The sequence below is a fragment of the Oncorhynchus mykiss genome, chromosome 3 (genome assembly GCF_013265735.2).
Source record: "Oncorhynchus mykiss isolate Arlee chromosome 3, USDA_OmykA_1.1, whole genome shotgun sequence".
Taxonomy (NCBI): Eukaryota; Metazoa; Chordata; class Actinopteri; order Salmoniformes; family Salmonidae; genus Oncorhynchus; species Oncorhynchus mykiss.
The window spans coordinates 11,150,913-11,175,127 of record NC_048567.1 but is presented as its reverse complement, the minus strand read 5'-3'; the positions used below and the strand labels follow the sequence as shown (position 1 = coordinate 11,175,127).

The following is a 24,215-nucleotide window of genomic DNA, read 5'->3' as shown; positions in this document are numbered from 1 at the left end:
TGGCTCAAAGTAGATGAGATTGACCACATCACTCTTCCAAATTGTTTGCATCTCACTTACATACTGCTGACACAGTACTTACCACCAGACATGCCACCAGGGGTCACTACATGGTCCTCAAACCCAGAATGCACTCAAGGTAATATACAGTATTGTATCACACGATGGTTGACTGGAACTCACTTCCAACTCGGGTCACTCAGGCAAGCAGCAAAGTTAGTTAAAAAAAAAAAAAAAAACAAAGTGAGGCAACACCTCACAGCCTCTGACCCTGTATGACAGGGATCATTAACTAGATTCAGCCACAGACCGAACTACAAATCATTTGTAGACTGCAAATTGACCACATAAAAAAATATGTCAAACCTTGCTTACGTTCATTTACAATAAAATCTCTTTTGGATTACCAAAATGTAAATCACCGAGCTGTTCTGGTGTTTTTTAGTCTTTTGTCCAACAATTTAAAAAATTCAATAACTTGGGGGTCCTAATAAAGTAACCTGTGGGCCTGATTGGGCCCACCAGTTGGAGAACCCTGCTGTATGACCTAAAATCTTGTATGTATATGCTGTGTATATATATATATATGCAGTACAGGACCTTTGTTAGTTGTTTTGTTCTTATCTAAAATGTGTTTCTGTTCCTGTCTATCAGTGTTATGCATTTTGCCACGTTTTAGGTTTTGTGTGGACCCAGGAAGAGTAACTGCTGCAACGGCTAATGGGGATCCTAATAAAATACCAAATTAACCACCACCAGACAGGTTCAAAACAGGTGCGCATTTTTATTAAGTGTTTGTTTCATTAGTAACACTGTTAATAACATTTAGAATGGTGTGGTACGTGGTCAACACATGTCCTTAGGCACGCTACAGGGGTCAAAGTTGAAGGTGTGGCTAACAGAAAGTCCTGAGGTCAGCCATTTTAGATCTTGCCGGGAAAGCTTCCGGCCTCTATCTGGTCGTCCCACTTGGCAACCTGCAGGAGGAAATGCGCTCATAAGGTTAAACTGCCTGTCAGTGTAACATACAGTTATAACACAGTAGCTACTGTAGCCTTCATTCTGCCTTCACTTTTACCCATCTCATGCTTTCAGATCTATGAAAAGTGTCTAAGGGTAGGGGGTAGGAATCGACTTCAGACTGGGACCATGGTCAGTTATTGGACTCACAACAAACAGAGTGGCAACATAACAGAGGTCCACACTGTATACCAACTACCACTTCAGGTAAGGACATTTGAGACACAGAAGAACAGGTACATTCATAACTGTTCCACTCAGTGGACATGTCAGAACAGACTGTTGGCAGAGTTTAGACATGCCGGAACTACTAAAGGCTTCTATGGAATGTGGTGCTCAGACTGTTGGCACATTGTGAATAGTTGAGGCACTGCTAATGTGAGTGAATGTAGGTTCTAACGTGAGCATTGCTGACAATACTACACAACCATGGGAAGGCAGTTAGGGGGCATTGTGTGTATGCCCACTCCTTTAGGCCTTGTTTGAATAGTTTGCCACTATAGATCTGCTTAACCTTATAAAGGAGTGCCCGCACCATACTATGAGCCACAGTAGCAGCATACGTACCCAGCTCATGGGACAGATACTCTTGTAGACCCTCTGGTACCAGTCACAGGGAGCCACATCCTGGCCTTTGTCTGACAAAGCTTTGTTGCACCTGTGGAAGTCTAGAAAGAGAGGGAGGAGAGAGTTAATATTCACAGAATGAAGTGGTAAGCATTAAGACAGTTATTACAACTTTTACTGACACTGGTGTTACGTTTCTGAACCTAAACATCTAACAGCCACCACAAATGGACCCTTATCTGATGTGCTAAATGATGTCCACAGAAATCTGACACTAATTAAAACTAAAAGTGTTGTCCCGTGTGGCTCAGTCAGTTGAGCACGGGCGTGTGCAATGCCAAGGTAGTGGGTTTGAATCCCACGGGAGACCAGTATGAAACAGAAAAAATAAATGTATGCACTCACTACTGTTAGTCTGCTAAATGACTAAAATAGCAACGCAAAAAAACAAACAAGTACACCGACAGAAAACGAGTGTTGAAGACCGAAAAGATCTAGCATACCCAAGTAGTACCCTTGCCTAACGGACATATCAGTCAGTACAGACAGTTGGCTTATGATGGCGTACCTTGGTGAATAGCTGAGGGACAGCCAACATTCTATCTGGTCTAATGTGAACTGAGTGATTTAGATCACTCTGAGGAGGTGCTTCTCATGGGGCTCTTATCAACCTAAGAAGTTGGACATGCATCAATGCTTCGAGAGCAAATACCACTGTTTTCAATGCACATCAACTGCAAATCATCAACCGCATGATTCAAAGTGCAGGCAAATTAGTTTAAAATTGGCCTTTAGATAACAATCCTTGTTTTGTTAACCAACCCAGATCTTTATCTTTGTGAAGAAGAAGAAAATGGCTGGGAAGGGAACCAAGAGTGTTCAGGGTGGCAGAAGAGCCTGATGGCCAGAAGTATCCTATCCTTTCACCATTGTGTGTGTGTCAGTTGGGAGGTAGAAATGAGCAGTAGACTGCCGGCAGGGCTGGAGAAAGAGGGGAGATGTGTGTGGCGGGTCAGAAAAGAGAAGTAGTTGATCAGCTAGCTAACTTACCCAGATAGTTCTGAAAGCAGTTGCGGGTCTGGTTGGTGTTGGGGAAGCGGGCGTCGAAGGGAGCCGTCCTGTAGTTCTTTATCTTCTCCTCAATAACGTCAGACATGCTGGCTAGCTGGCGGTCTCACTATGTCAACACTGAAACACATCGATAGGGAGATGTCATATAATGTCACGAAACTAAACATGAGTTGTACACTAGTCTCACGAGGCCATCCTTCCAAATCTGCCCTTGTTGACTGGCCTGGGCTTCCGAAGCTACCTATACACTTGCACACAGTAGGAAATGATCTTGTTGTCATGATAGAGGATGATAGTAGAGGATGCCTGGATATTTTTTAAAAATGCCTTCCTAACCATCTTAAATAAACATGCCCCATTCAAGAAATTTAGAACCAGGAACAGATATAGCCCTTGGTTCTCCCCAGACCTGACTGCCCTTAACCAACACAAAAACATCCTATGGCGTTCTGCATTAGCATCGAACAGCCCCCGTGATATGCAGCTGTTCAGGGAAGCTAGAAACCATTATACACAGTCAGTTAGAAAAGCCAAGGCTAGCTTTTTCAAGCAGAAATTGGCTTCTTGCAACACTAACTCAAAAAAGTTCTGGGACACTGTAAAGTCCATGGAGAATAAGAACACCTCCTCCCAGCTGCCCACTGCACTGAAGATAGGAAACACTGTCACCACTGATAAATCCACCATAATTGAAAATTTCAATAAGCATTTTTCTACTGCTGGCCATGCTTTCCACCTGGCTACTCCTACCCCTGTCAACAGCACTGCACCCCCAACAGCAACTCGCCCAAGCCTTCCCCATTTCTCCTTCTCCCAAATCCATTCAGCTGATGTTCTGAAAGAGCTGCAAAATCTGGACCCCTACAAATCAGCCGGGCTAGACAATCTGGACCCTTTCTTTCTAAAATTATCTGCCGAAATTGTTGCCACCCCTATTACTAGCCTGTTCAACCTCTCTTTCGTGTCGTCTGAGATTCCCAAAGATTGGAAAGCAGCTGCGGTCATCCCCCTCTTCAAAGGGGGGGACACTCTTGACCCAAACTGCTACAGACCTATATCTATCCTACCATGCCTTTCTAAGGTCTTCGAAAGCCAAGTCAACAAACAGATTACCGACCATTTTGAATCTCACCATACCTTCTCTGCTATGCAATCTGGTTTCAGAGCTGGTCATGGGTGCACCTCAGCCACGCTCAAGGTCCTAAACGATATCTTAACCGCCATCGATAAGAAACATTACTGTGCAGCCGTATTCATTGATCTGGCCAAGGCTTTCGACTCTGTCAATCACCACATCCTCATCGGCAGACTCAACAGCCTTGGTTTCTCAAATGATTGCCTCGCCTGGTTCACCAACTACTTCTCTGATAGAGTTCAGTGTGTCAAATCGGAGGGTCTGTTGTCCGGACCTCTGGCAGTCTCTATGGGGGTGCCACAGGGTTCAATTCTTGGACCGACTCTCTTCTCTGTATACATCAATGAGGTCGCTCTTGCTGCTGGTGAGTCTCTGATCCACCTCTACGCAGACGACACCATTCTGTATACTTCCGGCCCTTCTTTGGACACTGTGTTAACAACCCTCCAGGCAAGCTTCAATGCCATACAACTCTCCTTCCGTGGCCTCCAATTGCTCTTAAATACAAGTAAAACTAAATGCATGCTCTTCAACCGATCGCTACCTGCACCTACCCGCCTGTCCAACATCACTACTCTGGACGGCTCTGACTTAGAATACGTGGACAACTACAAATACTTAGGTGTCTGGTTAGACTGTAAACTCTCCTTCCAGACCCATATCAAACATCTCCAATCCAAAGTTAAATCTAGAATTGGCTTCCTATTTCGCAACAAAGCATCCTTCACTCATGCTGCCAAACATACCCTTGTAAAACTGACCATCCTACCAATCCTCGACTTTGGCGATGTAATTTACAAAATAGCCTCCAATACCCTACTCAACAAATTGGATGCAGTCTATCACAGTGCAATCCGTTTTGTCACCAAAGCCCCATATACTACCCACCATTGCGACCTGTACGCTCTCGTTGGCTGGCCCTCGCTTCATACTCGTCGCCAAACCCACTGGCTCCATGTCATCTACAAGACCCTGCTAGGTAAAGTCCCCCCTTATCTCAGCTCGCTGGTCACCATAGCATCTCCCACCTGTAGCACACGCTCCAGCAGGTATATCTCTCTAGTCACCCCCAAAACCAATTCTTTCTTTGGCCGCCTCTCTTTCCAGTTCTCTGCTGCCAATGACTGGAACGAACTACAAAAATCTCTGAAACTGGAAACACTTATCTCCCTCACTAGCTTTAAGCACCAACTGTCAGAGCAGCTCACAGATTACTGCACCTGTACATAGCCCACCTATAATTTAGCCCTATCAACTACCTCTTTCCCAACTGTATTTAATTTATTTATTTATTTTGCTCCTCTGCACCTCATTATTTTTATTTCTACTTTGCACATTCTTCCATTGCAAAACTACCATTCCAGTGTTTTACTTGCTATATTGTATTTACCTTGCCACCAAGGCCTTTTTTGCCTTTACCTCCCTTCTCACCTCATTTGCTCACATTGTATATAGACTTGTTTATACTTTATTATTGACTGTATGTTTGTTTTACTCCATGTGTAACTCTGTGTTGTTGTATCTGTCGAACTGCTTTGCTTTATCTTGGCCAGGTCGCAATTGTAAATGAGAACTTGTTCTCAACTTGCCTACCTGGTTAAATAAAGGTAAAATAAATAATAAAATAAAAATAATATAATATGGAATGGACTAGTTCAGATAGGCTTATTAGCTAGCAAAATACTTATCCATGAGAGCCTGTACAGCTGTCTATTTGACTAGGTCATAGCTAGTGCAATGACAACTCACAACTAGGACAGACAGATCGATAGAAAGCTTGTTTATTATTTTTATTTCACCTTTATTTAACCAGGTAGGCCAGTTGAGATCAAGTTCTCATTTACAACTGCGACCTGGCCAAGACAAAGAAAAGTAGTGCGACAAAAACAACACAGAGTTACACATGGAATAAACAAACGTACAGTCAGTAACACAATAGAAAAATCCATATACAGTGTGTGCAAATGTAGTAAGATTAGGGAAGTAAGGCAATAAATAGGCAAAATAATTACAATTTAGCATTAACACTGGAGTGATAGATGTGCAGAGGATTATGTGCAAGTAGAGACACCGGGGTGCAAAAGAGCAAAATGAAAGAAAGAAAAATAATATTGAGGATGAGGTAGTTGGATGTGCTATTTACAGATGGGCTGTGTATAGGTACAGTGATCAGTAAGCTGCTCTGACAGCTGATGCTTAAAGTTAGAAGACTCCAGTTTCAGTGATTTTTGCAATTCGTTCCAGTCATGGGCAGCGGAGAATTGGAAGGAAAGGCGGCCAAAGGAGGAATTGGCTTTGGGGATGACCAGTGAAATTTACCTGCTGGAGAGCGTGCTACGGGTGGGTGTTGCTATGGTGACCAGTGAGCTGAGATAAGGTAGGGCTTGACCTAGCATAGACTTATAGATGACCTGGAACCAGTGGGTTTGGCAACGAATACAGTTGAAGTCTGAAGTTTACATACACTTAGATTGGTGTCATTAAAACTCGTTTTTCAACCACTCCCCAAATTTCTTCTTCACAAACTATAATTTTGGCAAGTCGATTAGGACATCTACTTTCTGCATGACACAAGTAATTTTTCCAACAATTGTTTACAGACATTATTTCACTTATAATTCACTGTATCACAATTCCAGTGGGTCAGAAGTTTACATACACTAAGTTGACTGTGACTTTAAACAGCTTAGAAAATTCCAGAAAAGTATGTCATGGCTTTAGAAGCTTCTGATAAATGATGTCAATTAGCCTGAGTCAATTGGAGGTGTACCTGTGGATGTATTTCAAGGCCTACCTTCAAACTCAATGCATTTTTGCTTGACATCATGGGACAATCAACAGAAATCAGCAATGACCTCAGAAAACTTATTGTAGACTTCCACAAGTCTGGTTCATCCTTGGGAGCAATTTCCAAACGCCTGAAGTACCACGTTCATCTGCACAAACAATAGAACGCAAGTATAAACACCACGGGACCACGCAGCCATCATACTGCTCAGGAAGGAGTGTTCTGTCTCCTAGAGATGAATGTACTTTGGTGCAAAAAGTGCAAATAAATCCCAGAACAACAGCAAAGGACCTTGTGAAGATGCCGGAGGAAACAAGTACAGAAGTATCTGTATCCACAGTAAAACGAGTCCAATGTCGACAACCTGAAAGGCCGCTCATCAAGGAAGAAGTCACTGCTCCAAAACTGCCATAAAAAAGCCAGACTATGGTTTGCAACTGCACATGGGGACGAAGATCGTACTTTTTGGAGAAATGTCCTCTGGTCTAATGAAACAAAAATGGAACTGTTTGGCCATAATGACCATTGTTATGTTTGGAGGAAAAAGGGGGAGGCTTGCAAGCACCATGTTGTGGGGGTGCTTTGCTGCAGGAGGGACTGGTGCACTTCACAAAATAGATGGCATCATAAGGCAGGAAAATGACGAGATGTTGCTAAATTATATCCACAAGTCAGGAAGTTAAAGCTTGGTCGCAAATGGGTCTTCCAAATGGACAACGACCCCAAGCATACTGCCAAAGTTGTGGCATAAGGACAACAAAGTCAAGGTATTGGAGTGGCCATCACAAAGCCCTGACCTCAATCCTGTCAAATTTGTGGGCAGAACAGAAAAAGCGTGTGAGCAAGGAGGCCTATAAAGCTGACTGAATTTTTACTAGGATTAAATGTCAGAAATTGTGAAAAACTTGTGTTAAATGTATTTGGCTAAGGTGTATGTAAACTTCCGACTTCAACTGTATGTAGCGAGGGCCAGCCAACGAGAGCATACAGGTCGTAGTGGTGGGTAGTATATGGGGCATTCGTGACAAAACGGAGGGCACTGTGATTAACTACATCCAATTTGCTGAGTAGTGTTGGAGGCTATTTTGTAAATGACATCCCCGAAGTTGTAACCTTAGCTAGCTTGAATTCAGTCATGGAAGGTGACTTTCAATCCTTATTTCCTGGTAACTAACGTTAGTTGTAAAATACTTTAATGGAGATTTCTGACTAGCTAGAAAGTTAGAAATTACAGCTCACTAACCACATCGAATGAAATAATGTAGTATAGTTGGCATAGCTTCAAATGTATTTGTTGGCTTGCTTGCTGGCTAGCTAGCTACATTAGCTTGAACTCAGCTAGATAGCCGGCTGTATATCAAAAGTGGCACGGCAGACGTTATTTCCAATTAATTGAAATACTTCCACACAAACAAAACAATACCGAACCTCAGTATATTAATTGAAAGAGACAAACTCATGATTTTCCGGCAGTTTTCCACGACCTACCTTGGACTGTTTCTTGTGTCCTCTCTCTCACCGGAAGACCGTAACGCAGTGTATGCTGGGATGTTGGACGTTGTGAGTGGACTCGCAAGTGTAATCACCATGGTATGGGAATGAGAAAAAAAGTAATCGTTTCTCAGGTTTTTATGCATAATTTTTTTCTCTATTGTCTATAAACAATAATTAGAAACACAAATAAATGATGGGAATCACTTTGGAATATTTAAGCCATATGAAGTGTAATCATTGACTTTAGCATCATTTATTTACACTAAGAAGATCATGTCAGTGATAGCCTAGTACAGTGTTTCCCAACGCCAGTCTCCCATTACCCCCAACAGCACATTTTCTGCTGTAGCCCCAGACAAAAACACCTGATCCTGTCCCAAATCAAACGCCTGATCTCCTGCCTCTAATCAACAAGATGAAATTCCATCCCAAATCAACAGGATGACCTCTTGTCCCAAATCAATAGCATGACCTCCTGTCCAAACTCAACAGCATGATATCCTGTCCCAAATCAACAGGATGGCCAATGCTGTGAGTCATCTATTTTTACCCCTGCCTTTCAACATCTAGAAACCTCTGCAAATCTCTGTCCTCCAGCAGCATTGTCTTGCTCATAAAAGTTGCTCACACATTTGTAAGCAATGTATGCTGGGAGAAGAACTTGTTTGTTTTGTTTCGAAAATACAGGGCCCACAGTAGCAGGCCTACATGGACATTGTGATAAAGCTTTGCCCAGGCTAAAAAAGATCCCCCGCAACTGTGTCAGTATGTCTAACAATAGTAAAGATAAATAGCTTCTAACTCGTATCTGTTCCCAAAGAAAAGAGAGAGGAGAACAAGGAAGAGAATACTGTGCAGGCCCACACCTGAACTGTGCCAAGTTTAAAGTGTCATTCTTTTAGTTGACAGTTATTCCAACGAAAACCCACAGAGGGTTGCCTACCTGGAAAAGGGTATGAGTTGTCACCCGTGCGTCAAAAGCAAACATAACAAAGAAACTCCATGACGCAAAGGAGTGTTCACAGGCTGCTGTCACCCGGCCATCCCTGTCTGTGAGCACCTCTCCAAACCAAAGATCTCCGGGTGTCTGGGCGAGCTCACTACCTCTCAGTGGAAGTACGCTGTGTGGTCTGGTACACAGTCTCATTTCGAAGGAAGCGTCTAGTTTTTATTTGTTTTGGTAGTACCTGTAATAGCCTATAATTTCAGTTGCATAGTTTCAAGCTTTATTGCACATGTATTAACACATTGTAAGAATGGATGTCTACATACATCCCTTCCAGTATATATGTTATTATAGTAGCCTTAGCCAACTGGTTCAGATAGTATGATGAATCCAATGTAACTTTCTCTCTTTCTCCTTTTCTTGCTCCCCCTCTCTCCCTGCCTGTCCTCTCTTTTCCTATCACCATCTTCCTGTTGTAGACAAGGTCAGAGGTCACAGGTGTCCCTCTTTCTCTGACTTCCTGTCTCACTGTTTCCTTCTTCAACTTTTCAGCAAAAACCTGCTGCTCAAAGTATGTCCTTTTCTAGAAAACATTATAGGCCTGTTTCTTGATGTACTACAATGTCATTTCTTGGGCAATCAAAGATCTGAACTCTGGACTACACTTTAAAATCAACATTCCTGTGGACAACTAGACAAAGGGTATACATTCTGACTGACTGCTATCATTTTTAAGCTGGGAGCATAAACCTCTTTTCTCTCAGTGGCTGTGTTAAAGTAATTAGTTGTCCAAATTAATCACAGATTCTCACTGCCCCCCCAGCCCCCGCCCCGTCCTCCACCCCCACCCAATCTTCTCCGCACCCAACCCCAGCGCTCCAAAGCACCCTAATGCCAAAGACAATGGTCTAACGGAATCCGACCAGTGTGCATGTGTGCTTGTGGGAGACAAGGGAATGCTGGATTAACCCCTCCCCCATTCTCTATTCCTAGTCTTATCTCTTTATAGTGTGTATGTACAGTATATACAGTATGTCCAGGGAGGGTACAAGGGGCCAGCAAGTGTGTGCATCACAAAATAATCTCCCCATTTCCTCTCTCTCTCTCTCTCTCTCTTTCTCTCTCTCTCTCTCTCAGGATATAGGTGTTGTCCAGCATGAAGGAAGGAAATTCTGTCACTTAGAACAATGGGCCTGTTTCTCTATCTATAGACCCACAGAGGCAGAGAAAGAGAGAGAAGGAGCCCTTACCACCATTACCTAGAAGACAGACAGAAAACACAAAGAAAAAGAGAGAGAGTGGAGAAAAATATGTTCTGATTTAAAAAGAGACTATATTGATGAAGAGAACGTGTTCGAGAGAAAGAGAGATACCTGTGGCACAGATAGACATTTTGAAAATGGAGTTTTTGTCTTGGGGAAAAAGGAAAATACTAAGTTGTTTTTAACCATTTTGTTTTTTTCTGTTGAGAAGGACTAATAAAATACTTATACGAAGAGGGAACTGCAGTCTTTCTCGGTAAGTACTTTCAAAACGCTTTTATTGTAGAGGGCATATTGTGTTGCATTGGTTCATTACTTTTCCATGACATTTTTTAACATTTGCGCTGTCATCCATGATAAGCTAGAGATCCCAATGTTGATAATTTTCCACCGTAAAATGTTGCTGATATGTTCTTGCTGTTTCTTTTGCCACATTACATTATAGAAAGTAGAATACATTTAAAAAAATAGATTAGTTGGGTTCAAATTTGAACCGCTCTACTTTAATTTTTCAGTTTGACACATATCATTTTAGAAGGATTGAAGCTGCCCCTAAGCACAGATCTAGTATCAGTTTTCCCTCCCCAAACTCTACATTCGAGTGAAAACTTCAGACTGACCTTAGGTCAGTGTCTACGGGTGATTTCATTCTACTCCTAGTTGTAGGCTGAGGGACAGACATGTAGTTACCTTAAGAGTGGGGATTTCCCTTTCAACATGACAGCTGGATCTGAGGCCTGTACAACACACTTCCTGTTTGGATAAGGAGGAATGACACACATTCAATTTAGAGTACCTTTGTGACAAAGATGTCATTTACAGTGCTGTAACGTAAGAATTGGAGATGATTTGAGCCAAGTGTAACCTATCTACCATTTAAATTATTATAATAATTTTTGTAACAATGGGGGGGGCAACAATCACTTCCACAGCCAAATTGCTTTGGTGTGTAGCAATGAACAATTCTACAGGGATCCGGAGGATCTCAAACTATTCATGATGATGACCTTAAACTATTCATTATTTGACAATTTTAGGATTACATACTCCTAGTTGGGTTGTTTGGAGGAAAATGTCTTCTTCCCCCTGATAATTCAACCTTTGATTTATGTCCAAATATATCAAGGGCCTGTTTCAGGCCCACGTGAATAGAATGTAAAGCAGTAAAGTCCACACACATCTTAATTAATTAACTCAAAGATTATGAACATTTGATCTGTGTTCTTTGAGTTCTCACATTACACAATACCTTTATCTCTCTCTCTCGTTGGTTCTCAGATGGATCAGATGGAGGGGACTGACAGTCCTCGCTTCAGGAAGCTCCATTTCCCTGTGGGTCTGTGGATCAACTCTCCCAGGAAACACTTTGCCAAGCTGGGGGCCCGCTGGCCCAGCGCTGTCTCTGTCAAGTCAGTCTCTCTGCTACCTACAGTTGAAGTTGGAAGTTTACATACTCCTTAGCCAAATACATTTGAACTTAGATTTTCACAATTCCTGACATTTAATCCTAGTAACAATTCCCTGTCTTAGGTCAGTTAGGATCACCACTTTATATTAAGAATGTGAAATGTTAGAATAATAGTAGAGAGGATTATTTATTTCAGCTTTTATTTCTTTCATCACATTCCCAGTGGGTCAGAAGTTTACATACACTCAATTAGTATTTGGTAGCATTGCCTTTAATTTGTTAACTTGGGTCAAACGTTTCAGGTAGCCTTCCACAAGCTTCCCACAATAAATTGGGTGAATTTTGGCCCATTCCTCCTGACAGAGCTGGTGTAACTAACTTGTAGGCCTCCTTGCTCGCACACGCCTTTTCACTTCTGCCCACAAATTTTCTATGGGATTGCGATCAGGGCTTTGTGATGGCCACTCCAATACCTTGACTTTGTTGTCCTTTAGCCATTTTGCCACAACTTTGGAAATATGCTTAGGGTCATTGTCTATTTGGAAGACCCATTTGCGACCATGCTTTAACTTCCTGACTGATGTCTTGAGATGTTTCTTCAATATATCCACATAATTTTCCAGCCTCATAATGCCACCTATTTTATGAAGTGCACCAGTCTCTCCAGCAGCAAAGCACCCCCACAACATGATGCTGCCACCCCCATGCTTCATGATTGGGATGGTGTTCTTCGGCTTGCAAGCCTCCCTCTTTTTCCTCCAAACATAACAATGGTCATTATGGCCAAACTGTTCTATTTTTGTTTAATCAGACCAGAGGACATTTCTCCAAAAAGTACTATCTTTGTCCCCATGTGCAGTTGCAAACCGTAGTCTGGCTTTTTTTAATGGTGGTTTTGGAGCAGTGGCTTCTTCCTTGCTGAGCGGCCTTTCAGGTTATATAGCACTAATTGTACTGTGGATATAGATACTTTTGTACCTGTTTCCTCCAGCATCTTCACAAGGATCATTTGCTGTTGTTCTGGGATTGATTTGCACTTTTTGCACCAAAGTACGTTCATCTCTAGGAGACAGAATGCGTCTCCTTCCTGAGCGGTATGACGGCTGCGTGGTCCCATGGTGTTTATACTTGCGTTCTATTGTTTGTACAGATGAATGTGGTACCTTCAGGCGTTTGGAAATTGCTCCCAAGGATGAACTAGACTTGTGGAGGTCTACAATTTATTTTCTGAGGTCTTGGCTGATTTCTTTTGATTGTCCCATGATGTCAAGCAAAAAGGCATTGAGTTTGAAGGTAGACCTTGAAATAAATCCACAGGTACACCTCCAATTGACTCAAATGATGTCAGAAGAAGCTTCTAAAGCCATGACATCATTTTCTGGGCTTTTCCAAGCTGTTTAAAGGCACAGTCAACTTAGTCTATGTAAACTTCTGACCCACTGGAATTGTGATACAGTGAATTATAAGTGAAATAATCTGTCTGTAAACAATTGTTGGAAAAATGACTTGTCTCATGCACAAAGTAGATGTCCTAACCGACTTGCCAAAACTATAATTTGTTAAGAAGACATTTGTGGAGTGGTTGAAAACAAGTTTTAATGACTCCAACCTAAGTGTATGTAAACTTCAGACTTCAAATGTATGTACAGTACCTCAATGTCACTTAGTCCAATGTTGATTCTCAAATATTTTGTTCTAGTCCAGCACTAACACATCTGACTCAACTAATCACACATTATCCCAGGTCTCTTAAATCCATTGGTCTTTTCGGTCTGTCTGCCGGTCGGTCTGCTGACTCGCTGCTTTTTCAGTTTGTTCTGTATTCAGTTTGTTTACCCTTCAGTCCTCCTCACTATATCTCCAGCCACATTCAAGTTAAATGTCTGACATGTTTTTTGCATACAATAAATTAACCAAGACAACAGTTCGTTATGGACTAATTTGATTGTATGGTCATATGTTACATGTCATGCAGTGTTCCTTGAATCTTGTGACCGTTTTCTAGCAGTTAATATTGTCTATGTTCAGTTCTGTAAACCATAACTCACAGCTGACTTCCCCTCTCTTTCTTTCCCCCTCCTCTCCTTCTCCCTCACTAGGTCCACCACCAGCTCTGACGCAGCGTCCCTCCACGAGGCCCCATCTTCCCTCTCCATCTCCACCCCCTCCCTCGCTCCCCCATCCCCCTCTCCCTCTCCGGCCTTCCTCCGGCCCCGTCCCGCCGGGCCCCAGTCCCGCACCAAGCGTCTTTCCCACCTCTTCCTGAGGGGGCGCTCCAACAGTGACCGAGACAAGGCCATAGGGGAGAAGGAGAGGGAGGTGTGGGCCCACTGTGCTGCCCCTTCCTCCCACCACTACCTGCCCCCTGCCTCCTCCACAGCCCCAGGCCTCATCAAGATCTATGGGGATGCTCTGTCTAGTGGGGCTAACTACCGCTCTTTGCTGGCCACCGCCCACTCTACAGCCAAACAGCTCATCGCCCAGGTCATCACCCGCTATACGGAGAGAGAGAGGGAGGAGACTGACGATGCAGGTAAGAGGCAGAAAGAGAGAGAGAGGGAGGAGACGAACGATGCAGGTAAAAGGCAGAGAGAGAGAGGGAGGAGACGGACGATGCAGGTAAGAGGCAGAAAGAGAGAGAGAGGGAGGAGACGAACGATGCAGGTAAAAGGCAGAGAGAGAGAGGGAGGAGACGGACGATGCAGGTAAGAGGCAGAAAGAGAGAGAGGGAGGAGACGGACAATGCAGGTAAGAGGCAGAAAGAGAGAGAGGGAGGAGACGGACGATGCAGGTAAGAGGCAGAAAGAGAGAGAGGGAGGAGACGGACAATGCAGGTAAGAGGCAGAAAGAGAGAGAGGGAGGAGACGGACGATGCAGGTAAGAGGCAGAAAGAGAAAGAGAACAGATCGAGTACACTACAGGGATTCATGTAAGAGAGGCGTGAAAGTACAGATAAACATGGGATTAGATTATTGTATGATTACCACACAATAACTATTATAGCCAAAAGCTTTGGGACTTTAGCCTATGCCTGTCATGGCAAAAGGACAGAAAATGACGGTAACTGTAGAGAAAGGGCCAGTGGCTTCCTGGTTTTCATATTCCTTGTTGACACATTTCATTGCACCATGAAGTCAGGCACCTAGCCATAATTGTTCCAGTAAATAAACCACAGCTGTGAACACCTCAATTGAGCAATAATGTCCACTTTATGCAAGTCATATTCATAGGAAAAAAAATGTGCCTGGTCGCCCTGCCTCCCTCTCCTAGCCCTGCAGAAACACAGCCCGGAAGACTTCCTGTTGTGTGATGTCATTGGAAAGCCCATCCAGCAACCGGATGGAGCCTTCCAATGGGAGACAGAGTGTCGTAGGGGCGTGGCTGAATGGGAGTGCCCACTGCTATTGGTGGACATGTGGCGGCCCAAGGAGGGGTTTGAACGCCGCTTCGAGATCCAGAGACGGGACGACTACGAAAGAGAGGAGAGGGAGAAAGAGAAGGAGCGAGAGAGGGAAGGGGAGAACCACACAGGTAAAAGGACAATATAGAGTCTCTGGATGACCAGCTCTTACATCTGGGGTTTCCTACAGTCATCCAGTGAAAAGTGTAGTTTCTTTGTTTTTAATGATATGTCTGGTTGTCGTGGTAACAGGTGTACGTTGGAGGCGGAGCCGCATACAGTCGGGGGGCGGGGCTGAGGAGGGCGAGCGTGGTCATCGAGGACGGAACTCGGAACTCAGGAGGAGCATCAGCGACATGAACCTCAGCCTGAGGCGTCGCCAAGGAAACCACATCGGCAATGACCCCCGTCGCTCCGGAAACCACCCTAACAACAGTGCAGGTCTTCAGGACAGGAAGAACATTGTGAGCATGATAGCTCCATTGGAGCACGGAGAGGTGAGGATGCGTTTCAACACATATTGCAACATGATAGAAACAGGTCAACCCCACCTAATCTCAGCAGTGCAGCAGTCTGACCATAAAGACTCCTCCCTCTGTCTTAGATGATGAGGTCAAAGGTCAGAGACGAGGTGGAGCGGAGAAACAAAGCAGACAAAGCAGTGGAGGAGGAGAAAGACTACTCAGCCTGCGACCTGGAAGTGATGTCACAGAGCCTGATCCTCCCGCCCACGGACCGACCCTACTTCCTGTTGCTGCAGGGCTACGACCAGAGCAAGGTTAGACCTGCGCCTCCCAGATGATCATACACACACACCCTGAACATGACATCATACCTGCATTTCCCTAATCGCCACATACCATCACTGTTTCCAACCCTTCCCCAGCCTTTCCCATTCAACCCTGAGCACAAAACAGACTCACAGCAACACAATACCTTTGTAGACACACACAACCCCACTGTGTACATCACTCCATCTCTCACAGTGACCTCACACAGGTCTTCATTGTAGCAAACTGTGACACACTTCATACCTTATCTCCTGACCTCCGCACAACTTAAGATCTCCAAGATGTCCCCTTATCATAACCATGTCCTTCAGATGATAACAAACTCCCTTCTCTCTTTCTTTCTTTATTTCCTTCTTCCGTTCTCCTCTGTGTGTGTTTTCTGTGTTTTCTACAGGACTTTGTTTTGTACATCATGGCAGGGCACACACACGTTTTTGGGCGGAAGCCAACAATGAGGGAGAGAGAGAAGGACAGAGAAAGGGAGAGGAAGGGGAAGAGGCTTCTGAAGGTGGAAACGTTCCTCTCTGCTCCAGACATGCTGGCCAGGCACCTGTTGGTCAGGAGAGACTCAGCCGTACCCGACGCTCCCCCTGGGCAAGGTAGGCCTGGTCTACAAACAACCCTAGTCCTAAATCCTGGCCCTACCCCTGTGATGTTTGCAGACCTCAACAAACAGAAATGTGCCTGCAAAATAGGGAGCCTTTTCCATATGTGCTTACATCTATCCAAAGAAGTAACAATTCATATGTGCTGACATCTATCCAAAGAAGTAACAATTCATATGTGCTTACATCTATCCAAAGAAGTAACAATTCATATGTGCTGACATCTATCCAAAGAAGTAACAATTCATATGTGCTTACATCTATCCAAAGAAGTAACAATTCATATGTGCTTACATCTATCCAAAGAAGTAACAATTCATATGTGCTGACATCTATCCAAAGAAGTAACAATTCATATGTGCTTACATCTATCCAAAGAAGTAACAATTCATATGTGCTGACATCTATCCAAAGAAGTAACAATTCATATGTGCTGACATCTATCCAAAGAAGTAACAATTCATATGTGCTTACATCTATCCAAAGAAGTAACAATTCATGTGTGCTTACATCTATCCAAAGAAGTAACAATTCATGTGTGCTTACATCTATCCAAAGAAGTAACAATTCATATGTGCTTACATCTATCCAAAGAAGTAACAATTCCTTACTACACGTTGACACCTGATTTTACAGTATTTCCCTGTCCACAATCAACCTCTAGAGATCCTCCCACTAGACACTTCTTGATACCCCCTTATATATGGTTAGAAACCTGTCATACCTTTTTATAATCAGTTTATGAGCAGAACTTCAATTATAGTGTTACTAGTTAATCAACCATTTTCTCTCTCCCCCCAGCTCTGATGCGTCCCTTCAGAGGAGGAGTTGTCACACACAACGGAGAAGCTCTCTACCGGGAGGCGGTGCTTAAACCTGGGGACGTGATTGGCATAGGAGGTCATTTTCTCTTCCTGTATCGTGACCCCCGCGTGACCCCGGCCCCTCCGCTGGCATTGGCGCTGCCTTGGCAAGCGGATGTTCCCTCCACCTGCTGCCTCTCGGGATTGGTGGACAGACAGGAAGCGTTGAGGCAGTACCTGGGTTCCACTGAGGCTCTGCTGCGGTTCCAGCCCCGCCACGCTGACGCTCTGCTACAGGTGAGAGAAGAAAGAACCCTGTGTCTGTTAGTTACACCACTGTGTCTGCTACCTGTCTGCTACAGATTAGAGTAGAGAACTGTGTTATATAAGTTGGGGGGAGGTACCTGAAACTTAAAGTATCCATTGTTACCACATATATTACTTTCTTGGGTGATATGAGCTGAAACAAGACCATAAATTAAAGCCACTGTTTCTCACTCTTTCTCCATCAGGAGATAATCTCTAAGAACTCCTCTCCAGACTCAGAGGGCGGGCCTTTAGCCCCAGCCTTTCTCCTGTCAATCATGATTGACCATGCCTCCAAACACCTGGATCCCGCCCTCACGCCTCAGTTGCTGCTGAAAGCAGCCAATCAGATCAAAGGGATCGTTTGGGTGAGTTCATTTGAAAAACTGTCTAGGATCATCTCAGTTGTAATAACGCTAACTAGCCATAGCTCAGTCAAGACTGACACAGAAAGATACACACCAGATAAAATAGGATTGTAAAGGGCTATAAAGCCAGCACCGGACTGACACGTCTTTCTCTGAAACTGTGAACAGGGATTCATTCAGACAGACAGATGCCTGTCACTGTAGATGAACAGAACTGGGGATAAGCTGATGTCACTTCCTTCTGGAAACTGTGTTGTAATTGTCCTGGTGGCCTGTCCAGACTTTGTAATCCCCCCTTCTCCACCTCTGCCACTAAGCCGAGACGTGTCTCTCCTCTCATGTCCTCTCTTCCCTCTCCAACTCTTTTTACAGGATAACATTAAGGAATTCGGGGATAAGCATCCCACGCAAAAGTAAGATCATTGCTGCTCAACGTCATATTTCAGCTGTTTCCTGTGTTTGGAACTTCCCTTAGGGCTGTATTAGGGGGAATCAAGAGAAGTGATTGTCCAGCTTGTGTCTCTGTAAATAATGTGATGAACATGCAGATACTATTTAGCATTATGCAAGGATTCATGATTAAAATATGTGACGTTTACACAAAGTATAAACTGTATATGATACTGATAAACTAATACTGTACACAAATATCTATTAATATTAATGTTTATTTAGCAGATGTTATCCCAAGTGAATAGCAGTTAACAGATGAAATCAGATGTAGTGGGACCCTGGGTCACACTTTATTTGGATAGTCTGGATTGTCCTTCTGTAGATGCTCTACATATGGTCATATTATCAACAAACTATCTGTTGATAAGTAACTGCATGCTAAGGTTAGGGTTAAGTTTAGAACAAGGGCTAGGATAAGGGTTAAATTGAGGGTTAGGTTAGGGTTAGTAGACAGTTTGTTGAAATGTTGTTACTGTAGAGCATCTGCAGATGGACTATGCAAATAAAGTGTTACTGAACCCAGTCACTGCATGCTCATTAAAATAGATCAAGGACTTGCTGTAACTCCTTGAGATAGATAGTGACAACAACTTCTATAACACTGTGTGTTCTGTTCTGGTCTGGTCTGTCCAGTTCCACAGAGCAGGAGGTTGAACTGAGTGCGCCCAGTGCTCAGAAGCTGTCCTCTGACCTTCGACCTCTGATGTTCTGGATGTCCAATGCCACAGAGCTCCTCAACTTCTTCCAGGTCAAAGCTGAGGCCATGGAGAGAGACTGGGAGTTTGAGGGTGAGACACCTGTGTCATAAGAGTCCGTTTCCTCTTGATCAATGCAGATCACCATCGATCATCTGCCAAAAAAGCTTCTTTCTACAATAAAAGCATTTTGTAATATCAACCTTTTCACTCTTTTTGACATCACATGGCTGTTGTGTCTCCCTGTCTTCCTCTTCCTGTGTGACATTCCAGCTATCATCATTTAGCCCCACAGTAGTCAAAACAAGAGTTAGTTGTGTCATTGAGAAGTGAAATATATTTTGGATTGTTCTGCAATAACAGTAGTTATATGACAGTAGTTAGAAGTTAATGCATATATATTTACCCTCAGCTCCTGGTGACCCGGTGTTGTCAGCTGACCTGGACACCTGCTCCGAGGCCCTGGCGCAGCTTGATGACGTGATAATGCACACCTTCCAGCAGTGCGTGTACCACCTCACAAAGGTGAGGGAGGTTGAGTTACCTCACACTCAAGACACAATCAAGTTACCGTACATAATTATATCCCGATCAACACATGAATTCATCTCTCTCTCTGTCACTCGGTCTCTGTCAGACGCTGTACTCCCTCTTGCCAGCTCTCCTGGACAACAACCCTTTCTCCAGCCTGGAGAAAGAGAAAGAGAGAGATGAGGGTAGGGAGATGGATGGGCATGAGGGTGGTGGGGGGGCGGGAGAGGGGGAAGACGTGTCCTCCCTCCCCCCTACGGTGGCTGGGCTGGTGGAGGTGTACCGCTGCTCCCTGATGCTGTCCCGGGAGGCCTGCCTCTCCCCCCCACTCACCTCCCAAACCTTCGGCTACCTCTTCTTCTTCACCAACACCTCCCTGCTCAACACACTGCTGGAGAGAGGTGAGAGGGCAGGGGTAATACTGGGGTCCAAGGTCAGGGGTTGGTCTGAGGAAGCTGCAGTCATGAGCTAAGTGGGTTCCACATTACACATGCAGAAATTGCTTTCCGCTACACAAGCCATTGTTTGTGCACGAACCATTTAGTGTAGAGGTCGTAAGGGGATGAGCGCTACCAAGCACAGCGAGACAGAGAATCTGGGTGCGGCTCTGAAATAACTTGAACTTTCCAACCCTGGTTCAGATGTGCACTAACACACACACACACACACTCCCTCTATTTCTGTCGCTTCTTCCTCTTCTCTCTCTCTTTCTGTCTCCTCCACCCTCTCTCCCTCCCTCTCTCAGATGGTCTGTTCTCCTGGTCTAGAGCGGTCCAGATCCGTACAAACCTGGACCTGGTTCTGGACTGGCTGCAGGGCGCAGGACTTGGAGATATCGCCTCTGAGTTCCTGAAGAAGCTGTCCGTCACAGTCAATTTCCTGTGCGTCCCTAAGACCCGCCTCATCCAGGTATAAATAATGCTGGTTTAGCCAGTTAACAATCAGTCGATTTAGCAAGATAATGACCCAAAACAAAACATTCTGGATAAAGAATCATGTTTTGGTCTCATTGTTTTTGTTGTTGTGTTGTTCTTCCTCTAAACCTATTTGACTTATCACACATCCACCCCTAGCCCCTACCTCTAGACACTTCCTGATGCCTTCTCCTAAGGCTGATTGGATCAGATAGGTATAAACTGTATGATAACCGCTCTAGGAAGCTAGATAGACAAGCTTTTCCATTCATTTGTTCACACCCATTTAGTTATTTTCAGATATAAGGGGTCATCTAGAGGTGACAAGGGGCTAGGGGTAGATTTTAGATTTGGCATCCCATCTGTTGTAGACATTGCTGATATCGTCCACTTTTCCTTCTTCTCTGTTTTGTTGCTCATTGGTTGTTCTCTTGTCTCTCCTCCGCCAGTCATCCTGGGCCAGCCTACAGGAGGACCATGCCTTGCTAAGCCCCACCCAGCTGCACCATCTGCTGACCCATTACAAGCTGGGACCGGCCAGAGCCCCACCGACCTCCTGGGCCCCTCCCCCTGGGACGGAGCTCAGTGGAGGTAAGACACGAGAGGGGAGGAGTTGGGAGTCCTGGAGGGTCATTATGTAGGAGCTAATGCTGCATTCATAACCAAGTGTGAAGGTAGTATTTACCATATACGACTGGGAATAAATCCATGTGAACACTCCTCCAACTAGTAATTACTAGTGGGAAACTCGTCTATCATCCCTAAGCTCCGACTTCTCCCACATGCTGATCTCTGACATCACCTACTAAGGAATAGACTTCGATAACAGCATTTTCGGTAGATAAATGTAACAACAAAAAATGTATTATAAATAGCAATCTATTAATATGGTTTTTGAACACTATAATGTGTTTCCAAGCATGATGGCTCTAATTTTAGATTATGGTTAGAAGCCTCTTGGCTAGACCCTAGACCCACTCCAATTTGCATACCGCCCCAACAGATCCACAGATGATGCAGTCTCTATTGCACTCAACACTGCCCTTTCCCACCTGGACAAAAGGAACACCTATGTGAGAATGCTATTCGTTGACTACAGTTCAGCGTTCAACACCATAGTGCCCTCAAAGCTCATCAACAAGCTAAGAACCCTGGGACTGAACCCCTCCCTCTGCAACTAGATCCTAGACTTCCGGACGGGCCACCCCCAGGTGGTAAGGGTAGGTAACAACACATCCGCAACGCTGATCCTCAACACAGGGGCCCCTCAGGGGGACGTGCTCAGCCCCCTCCTCTACTCCCTGTTCACTCATGACTGCACTACCAGGCACGACTTCAACACCATCATTACATTTGCCGATGACACAACAGTGGTATTCCTGATCACCAACAACGACGAGACAGCCTATAGGGAGGAAGTCAGAGACCTGGCCGTGTGGTGCCAGGACAACAACCTCTCCCTCAACGTGATCAAGACAAATGAGATGATTGTGGACTACAGGAAAAAGAGGACCGAACACGCCCGCATTCTCATCGACGGGGCTGCAGTGGAGCAGGTTGAGAGCTTCAAGTTCCTTGGTGTCCACATCACCAACAAACTAAGATGATCCAAGCACACCAAGACAGTTGTGAAGAGGGCACGACAAAACCTATTCCCCCTCAGGAGACTGAAAAGATTTGGCATGGGATCCTCAAAAAGGTTCTACAGCTACACCATCAACAGCACTGGTTGCATCACTTCCTGGTATGGCAACTGCTCGGCCTCCGACCGCAAGGCACTACAGAGGGTAGTGCGAACGGCCCAGTACATCACTGGGGCCAAGCTTCCTGCCATCCAGGACCTCTATACCAGGCGGTGTCAGAGGAAGGCCCTACAAATTGTCAAAGACTCCAGCCACCCTAGTGCTACCACACGGCAAGCGGTACCAGAGCGCCAAGTCTAGGTCCAAGAGGCTTCTAAACAGCTTCTACCCCCAAGCCATAAGACTCCTGAACATCTAATCAAATGGCTACCCAGACTATTTGCATTGCCCCCCCCCCCCCCCCTCTCCACACCACTGCCACTCTGTTGTCATCTATGCATAGTCACTTTAATAACTCTACCTACATGTACATACTACCTCGACTAACCGGTGCCCCCGCACATTGACTCTGTACCGGCACCTCCCTTTATATGTTGTTATTTTTATACTGCTGCTCTTTAATTACTTGTTACTTTTATCTCTTATTCTTATCCATATTTTTTTGAAACTGCACTGTTGGTTAAGGACTCGTAAGTAAGCATTTCACTGTAAGGTCTACCTGTTGTATTTGGCGCATGTGACTCAAATTTGATTTGATTTGGTTGATGAAGCTTGTTGGCCATTAGCCAATCGGCGTTTCTCAATGAGTTTAAAGCATGTGAATGCATCTAACTGGTATTTACGACTTCACAACTTCCAACTTGGTTATGAACACAACATTAGATACAACTGCAAACTTGAGATAAGTAGAATGTTCATGTAAATTATGCATTTATGTCAATTAAAAAATGTTTGTGATCTCAAGTCAGGATTCAGCCCTTAGACATTCCGAACATTGTAAGTACACATGTATAGAAGGGGTATGATTTCTTCCTAAGAATCTCAGACCACTACATTTCTATTCATGCTTTTCTGTCCAAGACATCTTCGAAAGTTTCCTGGACCACCCCCCTCTCATCCTGCCAAATGAGACACCTCAGCTAGACCTCTCCCAGCCAATCCCCAGCCCTGAGCTACAAAAGGAAGTGACACGCCTGCGCAACTTCCTGTGGGGACTCGACCAGGATGAGCTGCCAGCCAATCAGAGGACCAGGCTGTGAGCGCTGGAAAGTTAATCTCTGGGTAGAAGCTACCCTTAGGCACAGTTCTAGGATCAGTTCACCATCCGCCTTAACCATGAAGGGGGAAAGACACAAAACTGACCCTTGATCAGTATCTAGGGGCAATCTCATCCATCTCAGGCAACTTTGATATTAACACTATATTGAACCCCCTGTCGTAAGGCAGATGCAATGGATAGGAATGGCAACTGGTGTGAGGAATGGCAACTGGTGTGAGGAATGGCAACTGGTGTGAGGAATGGCAACTGGTGTGAGGAATGGCAACTGGTGTGAGGAATGACAACTGGTGTGAGGAATGGCAACTGGTGTGAGGAATGGCAACTGGTGTGAGGAATGGCAACTGGTGTGAGGAATGGCAACTGGTGTGAGGAATGGCAACTGGTGTGAGGAATGGCAACTGGTGTGAGGAATGACAACTGGTGTGAGGAATGACAACTGGTGTGAGGAATGGCAACTGGTGTGAGGAATGGCAACTGGTGTGAGGAATGACAACTGGTGTGAGGAATGGCAACTGGTGTGAGGAATGACAACTGGTGTGAGGAATGGCAACTGGTGTGAGGAATGGCAACTGGTGTGAGGAATGGCAACTGGTGTGAGGAATGGCAACTGGTGTGAGGAATGGCAACTGGTGTGAGGAATGACAACTGGTGTGAGGAATGGCAACTGGTGTGAGGAATGGCAACTGGTGTGAGGAATGGCAACTGGTGTGAGGAATAACAACTGGTGTGAGGAATGACAACTGGTGTGAGGCATGACAACTGGTGTGAGGAATGACAACTGGTGTGAGGAATGGCA

General features: G+C 44.7%; 2 protein-coding genes across 3 annotated transcripts; one reads left to right on the top strand and one right to left on the bottom strand.

The window, feature by feature from the left end:
- Positions 1-764: 764 nt before the first annotated feature.
- On the bottom strand, positions 765-8,209 carry LOC110509074 (cytochrome c oxidase subunit 6B1). 2 transcript variants are annotated; one of them, XM_036968770.1, is made up of 5 exons: positions 8,070-8,084; positions 6,588-6,729; positions 2,638-2,775; positions 1,588-1,688; positions 765-977 (listed from the first exon to the last, which is right to left on the bottom strand). In XM_036968770.1, the coding sequence occupies exons 3-5, from the start codon at positions 2,741-2,743 to the stop codon at positions 924-926; spliced, it is 261 nt and encodes an 86-aa protein (XP_036824665.1). In that variant the 5' UTR covers positions 2,744-2,775; positions 6,588-6,729; positions 8,070-8,084; the 3' UTR covers positions 765-923. The 2 variants fall into 2 exon arrangements, with proteins under 2 accessions (XP_036824665.1, XP_021445708.1); XM_021590033.2 differs by lacking the exon at positions 6,588-6,729 and having other exon boundaries at positions 8,070-8,209.
- A 1,948-nt stretch (positions 8,210-10,157) lies between these two features.
- On the top strand, positions 10,158-23,732 carry rasip1 (Ras interacting protein 1). The gene is made up of 16 exons (XM_036968754.1): positions 10,158-10,539; positions 11,562-11,692; positions 13,791-14,224; positions 14,962-15,222; positions 15,344-15,588; positions 15,696-15,869; positions 16,277-16,481; positions 17,289-17,587; positions 17,803-17,964; positions 18,337-18,377; positions 19,051-19,205; positions 19,525-19,637; positions 19,750-20,044; positions 20,389-20,552; positions 21,007-21,148; positions 23,221-23,732. The coding sequence occupies exons 2-16, from the start codon at positions 11,562-11,564 to the stop codon at positions 23,397-23,399; spliced, it is 3,000 nt and encodes a 999-aa protein (XP_036824649.1). The 5' UTR covers positions 10,158-10,539; the 3' UTR covers positions 23,400-23,732.
- The last annotated feature ends 483 nt before the right edge of the window (positions 23,733-24,215 follow it).